Raw genomic sequence first — 7,868 nt, forward strand, 5'->3', positions numbered from 1 at the left:
ACAGAAGGGTCTACGACTTCCTTTCATTCCGTTTAATAGTGAGTTGTAAAATACAAACGGGCGAGACGGGCACCTGCGAAGGGACATGCAATGGGATGCTTTTGTGCAGTCTGGAAGGCTACTACTGCGCGTTTTTTTAAGAACGGTTTGACAGTCGGGAACAACAGCACAAGAAACATGGAGGAATATTAAGGTATGAAGACACAGGCAAATCAGAAAATAATTTAAACCAAACATTATTAATGCCGCATGTGTCCTTGTCTTATCACTGCGCTAATGAGACTTTCACAAGAGTAGCCTAAGACAGACTGACATGTTTTCCTCTCGCTTTGGTCATTTTAATGACCACTACTACTAAGTATTGTAGTAATGACAGATCGCAAAACAGGTCAGTTGAGATGAACTTCGCTACTTTATTTTCACGTGAAGGTTTCCAGTGACATTTCGAAGCGCACGCTGATGTCCCGGTAGCTCGCTGTCACTCCTCTTCGCAAGACTAGCTCTAGGCCTATCAGATTCCTGGCTTGCGTGAGACACAGGTGACACGTGACACAGGTGCTTCATGGGTATTGTAGGCTCGCGAAATCGCATTGTATTGCTTTTGTAGCAAAGACGGTCCGAAGAAAAAAAAACTACAAAATGCGGTGCCTCATCATTCAGAATAGTAACGGACCCGCCAGAATGGCTAGTGAACCTTCGGTATCTACTAGCCAACGCCGACTTTCACCCGCATTTGGCTACCTGGCGTGTGTTAGTGTTAAGCCCTGACACACACACCGGGTTATCTTTGTTCTATTCATAACCGGAGACAAGCTACATCGCTCTGTCTTGTTTGCTATTCATTAAGCTTGCTCTCTCTCTCTCTCTCTCTCTCTCTCTCTCTCTCTCTCTCTCTCTCTCTCTCTCTCTCTGTCTCTCTCTGTCTCTCTCTGTCTCTCTTTCCTGTCTCTCTTTCTCTTTCCTGTCTCTCTCCCTCCGTCTCTCTTTTTCTGCTGGGTCCATGTAGATCACCCAGTTGTGTGCGGAGGAGGCTGCGGCTCAGGAGCAGACGGGGCAGGTGGAAGAATGTCTGAAGGGCAACCTGCTGAAGATCAAACAGGAGAGCTGTAAAAAGGTAACACACACACACACACACACACACACACCTCTTCTCATCTCACTGCACCGCACCGCAGGACAAGTCTGGGTCACAAAATCACAAAAATCTAAGGTTCATTTTAGTAGAATGTTTGCTGTTGCGCATTAATGTTGTATACAGTATACTGCAGTAAAGATTATATTGCAATGTATGCAGCACTTACAGTACTTGTCTTACAATTACATATATTAATATTTTCCTTTTCATGCAAAAAAGGCAACACACACAGACGCACACGTACGACTGTGTGACAACAAAACCAGATTTGTTTTAATAGAATATTTACTGTAGAGCATTGGCTATAAGGAACATGTTACTCATTCATTGCTATCACCCTTTTGTTCAGAGAAGATATTGCAAAAGCAAAAACCTCCTTCACATTCATTTATTCTACAATTATGACGATACATACGTTTTCCCCTTACTCCCTAGCCTTAATCCTGTGTGATGTTGCTTATCCTTGTGAACTGCCTTATTGTCATGGTGTGTTTATCTCAATTGAATAAGGAGGCAGGAAAACGGTAGCACAACCCTGGGGAACCGTTTCTGTTCTGAGTTTACTTTCTAGCGAGCATAATCCCCTCCTCTCCCTGTGCAGTGTTCTAAAATTGAAAGTGTTGCTCTGCAAGCACCATGCTGTTATACTTCATTTTAGTGTAATAGAAATATAGAGTGAACCAAGCTGTTGCATCCGATCCAGTCATATCTGCCCTCTGCCCATTCTTATCTTGAAGTAATTAGCTCATGTATATGACCTGACAGAGGTGTGGTAATTGAGGTCAGCTGGTTCAGTTTGCCTGGAGAAAAAAAACGCGCTATTACATTTTTTGGATGTCCACCTGTTTTGGCAAAAAAAAAAGTTGTACATGCACGCGAAATTGGGCGAAGTCCACCATTCATTCCCCTGGAGGCAAGTGAGGGTGACGAAGGCGAACAAAGTGGAGCGAAGCGAAAAATAGGAGACAAGTTAAGCCTTATGCAAATAAAGAAAGATTTTGCCAGCAGCAGGCAATCACATCAACAACACAATGATTACCTCGATTCACTTCTACGACCGGTTAACCCTCGGGCTGTCAGAATTGACCCCTGGGTTTCGCCTCGCCTCGCCTTGCCTTGCCTTGCTTTGCTCATATTGCATGCATTTTTGCCATTCGCAAAATACTCACCACCTTCCCCCATCTTCATCCCCTCAGGAGGTGCTGAACATGCTGAAGGAGAGCAAGGCCGACATCTTTGTGGACCCCGTGCTGCATACGGCCTGTGCCCTGGACCTCAAGCACCACTGCGCAGCCATCACTCCAGGACACGGCCGACGTAAGTGGCATCCCAGATAAGAGGCGTATCTTACGCACTGTATATAACCCTCAGGATATAGCCACCATGATTACCTGTTTAAAGCTCCAACACAGGAGGGCATGATTTGTGTCTCTGAATTAAAGTCTCTGCGCAAGGCCATGATGTCTCAAGCCTGCCAATCGCTGTGGCTGAGAATAAATCACTTGGGCTCCATTCTATTATCCAGACTACTGACTATCCGTCTTACTTGTGTTTTTGACCTCGGGCTTTGTTGACACCCTGCCTCTGTGGAGAAAATAATAAAGTTTCCCTGCCGTCAGCCAAGGCACAGCAACCTCTGGGGTACATTTTCCCCAAGCAATATCCTAATTGCAAATGAGAAAAAGACATTTGAATTGCAATTTTGCAAGATATTGAATGGAACTTCTATCGTCTATAGCGTTTTGCGACGTAATCACAAAGTCGCAAGCACATGGTAGGACGGGAGTTTGGATAAGGAAATGGACCCCATGTTTTTAAATGTAATGTGTTGGTGGCTGATGGGTTAGCACACTCTCTAAAAGGGGACTCTACTAGCCTGGCTACTGGGGAGTAGGGAGTTGGTTTTTTACAGCGCCACAGAAAGTGGTTGGGCACGGGCTAAGATTGACTGGTCCTTGGGGGGGGATTATGAAAACCTTATGGATAGTCATGTTTGGTGGGTCTGAATACATGTCTCCCCATCTCCCATCTGTAGAGATGTCGTGTCTGCTGGAGGCGCTGGAGGACAAGCGGGTCCGGCTGCAACCCGAGTGTAAGAAGAGGCTGCAGGACCGCATTGACATGTGGACATTTGCAGCAAAGGTATGCGCTAATGTGGCCCCGAATGCCCTTCATCTTATGTGGATGGAACCAATAACGGTGTAGTACAGGGTCTGGTGCCTTTCAAAAAAGTATTTTTCAACAGATGCCAAATCAAAAAAGTATTACTTGAGGGGAAAGGAAAGATATTTCCACACTTATTTTCAAAAAACGCATTTGATATTAAAAAATATTGTTTCAATTTAGCAAAGTTCCTCAGGCACCTGCAAGAATCTAAATTTAGTCTTTTGAAAAGTAATCTTGAAGCACTATAGTCCCATATTTCCGTATAGATTAAAATCATTCATCAGCAACGCAAACAGTACGCTATTACTCTTTTCTCAGCACACCGCCATTTGCATCCTTGATTCATAAATCTACTTCCACAAAATATTAACCAATTATAGGACACTGCCTCAAGCTTTATACCATTGATTGTGTTTTAATGCATATATGCTCAGCTCCACTGAGTTGTCATACAGTATAAAGAGTGACTTCAGTCTTAGTATTAAGCGTTAGGGAGCTGAACTGCAGATCGCAGGGAGTTGAACTGTGTAGATCACAGAGTTGCAGGTTCAATTCCAAGATTGCAGGATCAATCACCACCCTTATCAATCACTTACTGCTTCAATGGCTGAAGTTGGCTTGAGCAATACACCTAACCCCACATTGCTCCAAAGACTGCAACCAATACCCTTAAATAACTGTGAATCGCTTTGTATGAAAAGCGTCAGCTAAGTGTAATGTAATGTAATGTAATGTCTGTACTCTGGTCTTGTCTCCCAGGTGGCTCCAGCCGAGGGCTTCGGGGACCTGGCTCGACAGGTGCTGCTGTCGCCCTCCAAGAACTACCTCCTGTTCATGACCACGCTGGCCGTCTCCATGCTCTTCCTCATAGGCCTGCTGTGCGGCCGCATCACCAAGCGCGTCACCAGGGAACTTAAGGACAGGTAGAGAGAGAGGACGCGGGCGCCCGGGGGAGGTGCCCTGATCCATGTGACTGACTGACTCACTTCGTCTCTCATTCTCTCTCTCTTTAAAAACAAAAAAAGGCCCAGACTCTCTCCCCCTCTCTCACAATTATACCCTACCCCGTCTCTCAATCATTCTCTTTCGCTATCTTCTCTCTCTGTTACACACTCCTTGTTCTCATTCTGACCCTGGCATGGCTCCGAAGAAGACTCCCTGCCCCCACTGCCATCACACTATGCCCAGCTTCAGTCTCCTCCTAAGGGGGGGACGCCTGCGGAGGATGTTTCCTATGGGTGCACGTGGGCCCCTGCGGAGACGCGTTATGGCTCCGTCCTGCTCTTTTGGCTCTGGATTACTACTGCTGTTCCCGCCCCACACCACCTCACTTCCTGCCCCACACCACCTCACTTCCTGCCCTCTAGCCGACCATCCACCCCTTTCAAAGGGACGACAAGCGGTACCCCAAGAGCCTCTGCTCTTCTCGATCATCTCAAGGGCCCCTCCCTGGCCTCTTCTGCCTTGCCGTGTGATGTCGTCATCGTCTTCAAGGCAGGTTGTTAAATCTCCACAGAGAGGATGACTTGACTGACTCTGTTGCTACGCAAGCCATTTCACTACATTTTTTGTATGATTATTATTCTTTTTGTTACGTTGTTCAAGACTGGCTTGCCTTATTGTAATCTTCAAGCTGCATTCTTGAGCCAGATGCATTTTGTTTTTAGACTCATGAGGCTAGGAAGTGAGGTGTTGCTCTACAGGCGTTTTTGTTTTGTTTTGTGGGGGGTAAGCTGTTACATTTGAGTCAATCATGTCTACCGGTCACAAGTAAGTGCGAGGGGGCAGGCATGCAGATGATGTTTCACCCTAAAGCCACTGGACTGCCTGATGGTACTACAATTAAACTGAAGGACGGTGTGATGGTACACTTTGCCATTAAGGAGCCAACAATCTCGCTCTCGCTCGTTTTTCTGTCTTCTCTTTCTTTTATTCTCTCTCTCTCTCTCTCTCTCTCTCTCTCTCTCTCTCTCTCTCTCTCTCTCTCTTTCTCTTTCTGACTTTGAACCATATTCCTGCAAAGTATATTGTACAAAAAAGTCTTGTCAAAATGGAGCGAAAATCCAAGGAAAGGGTCTTGTGCATTCTTCCCAGTGGCCCCCACAACAGTCCAGAGCACTGAAGCCAAGAATGTGGGCAGTGGAGCTTCTGCCTTTTGCCTTGGGCTGTGACTGAGACCTTTTAGAATGATGATGGGTCGACCAACTGACTACGGTTTGCTTGCTGAAGGCTGTGCCTGTGGCACAGGTGCACCGAAGGAGATGGCTTGGTTTACGAAGACATGCAAGCACTCGAGGGAATCAGGGCAGAGCGGTGGACAGTGGGGGGGAAAGGGTGGGGCTTCATGTGGGCTACTTTGGGGTCTGCTTACCTTCTTGTGCGCAAATCTTTCAACAAGGGTTGGACTCATTTCATTTTTGTTTGTTTGGTTATTTTTAGGGCCAAGGCTTTTGTGAAAGAGCAGAAAGAAAAAAACAACAACTGCATACCATGTTAGGGTGCATTTGAACTGTACGTGTGTGTGAGATTTTTGTTTGTTTTTTGTTTGTTTTTTTCTAAGGAAATGAGATGTGCTCTGGATTGCTCACTGAATCATTGCACATGTATGTGATCTGTCTGTATGTGTGGCCATAGCCTTATTTATTGTTTACAGACTAATGGGGTTGAGTGTTTTTTTTCTTCTTCTTTCTTTCCTTTTCTTTTTTTTGTGAAGCGTCATGTATAAATGTTTTCTCTGGCTGCCTTGTCTCTCATACATGCCTGTGAATGTCCCTGTGGGCGCTCTCTACAAAAGGGCATCAGGGTAGAGAGTTTTGTTTGTTTGTCTGTTTGCTTTTTATTTGTTTGTTTTGTTTTAAATAGTGTCACCAGGGGGGTATGGGAGGAGGACAGAGCTCTGCTTTGTAATACTGTAAATCTGCTTCAAGGGGAAGGCAGGAGGTCTGCACACACGCACACACGCACGCACACAAACACAACAAATCCTTCCCCCTTCATTAAGAGAGGGTTCATCTTGAAGGAAACGTGGATTTACGTAAGAGAGATACAACTTAAAACGGTGAAAGCAAGTGTAGTTCATCTGAAGACGCTTTTGGCTAATACAAGGACTGAAAATAGGTATTAAGAACTCCTTGATACCTTTTTTACCTTTTTTTTAATTTGGAACAGCTGGTCTTAAAGCAAAGCCAGGTGGACTGAGAAAATGTATCATTTCCCGATTTGTTGCATTCAAGAAAATCAAGAGATCTGGCAATGATGCCTCAAATGTACTAAGGGAAACTAGCATTTCCACACAGCTTTATTTTGTAAATACACAGAGACTATCTGCAGCTGAGGACATCACCCTGGATATTAGCAGGCTGTTTCTGTAACTGCTGGAGGGGGTAGGGAGGGGGTGGAACAGACCGTGGGAGAGTGACAATTATTTGCAACAAGGAAATGCTGCAATTTTCCCCATAGCAGAAAGATAGTTAAATCGATATTTCCAGATTCTATATAAAATACAGTATCATTTAAGAATGATGAATGTTTATTGCAGATATAGATGTCTCTTCAGAACTGGTTTATGTATGGGGGGAAAACACTGTTTTTTGTTTTGCTTTTTTTTAGTTTCTTCTTTTTTATTTACAACCGTCATTGGATTAAATCAACCTGGCATTCAAAGCCATGTTGGGCTTTTCTCGTGTAGGGATAAAACAACCTTTTTAGCAAAACGTGTGCACTGCAATCAGCGCCAGTGGTATCCTCTTTTGTCATGAAATGTCAAGGCCTGGCATTCAGAATCCAATATCGCTTCCTAAACAAATTCTGCCTCTGTGAATGACATGCTGTCACTTTTATGACCAGGTTATCGGATGACATTAAAACTTCATAAACTGTTAAATGAGTTGCTTTTAAACTGTTTTGTTGAAAATCTGTTTCATTATGGTTGTTTCAACCCAATCACTGAAGACCAATTCACAAGATATGCTGGGAAGGTGTCAGAGAGGCCAAATATTGAGGTAGACTGTTAGAATACAATGGGCATACATTTAAGGCACATCCACTTATGGTAAAAGAGTATGGTTACCCTATTGTTGTTTAATGCTATGCTCATTCATTTAGAGCTTTTCTGCAATTAGACTAGAAAGGTACAACAACTGCAGTCTTCTCAGCCTTTTACAGAAGCCCCATATCACACATTAACAATCACCTAGAATTCCTCCATGTTCTTCTGAATTTTTGTATAAAAAGCTGTCCTCAAACAAAAAAAGAACCAATTTTGTAATTTTTATTTGTGTGAAACGTATGGCTGTACTATTCTCTGTTCTCCAGTTATGCCATGTAATATTGAGATGTAAGAGATTTAAATTTGTGCATTTTCCTTTGATTTTATTTTTCCTGTACAGATGGAAAATTTGTCAATTTAATAAAATTGTCTGCAGATTTTCATACCCGGGTTTTATTTTATTATCACGTCTAATTTGCAAACATTTCTCTCCCTGCATTATAATATCAAATTGGCTAATCACAAGCTGCAACAGCAAGAGAATCTTGTTCTGATAATCTTAGTCTAGACCAGGCATCA

General features: G+C 43.8%; 1 protein-coding gene across 1 annotated transcript in view; it reads left to right on the plus strand.

The window, feature by feature from the left end:
• Positions 1-7,732, plus strand: part of glg1b (golgi glycoprotein 1b) — a 65,033-nt gene extending 57,301 nt beyond the window's left edge. Inside the window, exons 23-26 of the mRNA XM_063188408.1 lie at positions 1,007-1,114; positions 2,332-2,452; positions 3,171-3,277; positions 4,061-7,732. Of these exons, the coding sequence (XP_063044478.1) occupies positions 1,007-1,114; positions 2,332-2,452; positions 3,171-3,277; positions 4,061-4,228 (504 nt within the window). The 3' untranslated portion in view covers positions 4,229-7,732. The remainder of the gene's footprint in view (positions 1-1,006; positions 1,115-2,331; positions 2,453-3,170; positions 3,278-4,060) is intronic.
• Positions 7,733-7,868: the final 136 nt, after the last annotated feature.

The sequence above is a fragment of the Engraulis encrasicolus genome, chromosome 22, assembly GCF_034702125.1.
Source record: "Engraulis encrasicolus isolate BLACKSEA-1 chromosome 22, IST_EnEncr_1.0, whole genome shotgun sequence".
Taxonomy (NCBI): Eukaryota; Metazoa; Chordata; class Actinopteri; order Clupeiformes; family Engraulidae; genus Engraulis; species Engraulis encrasicolus.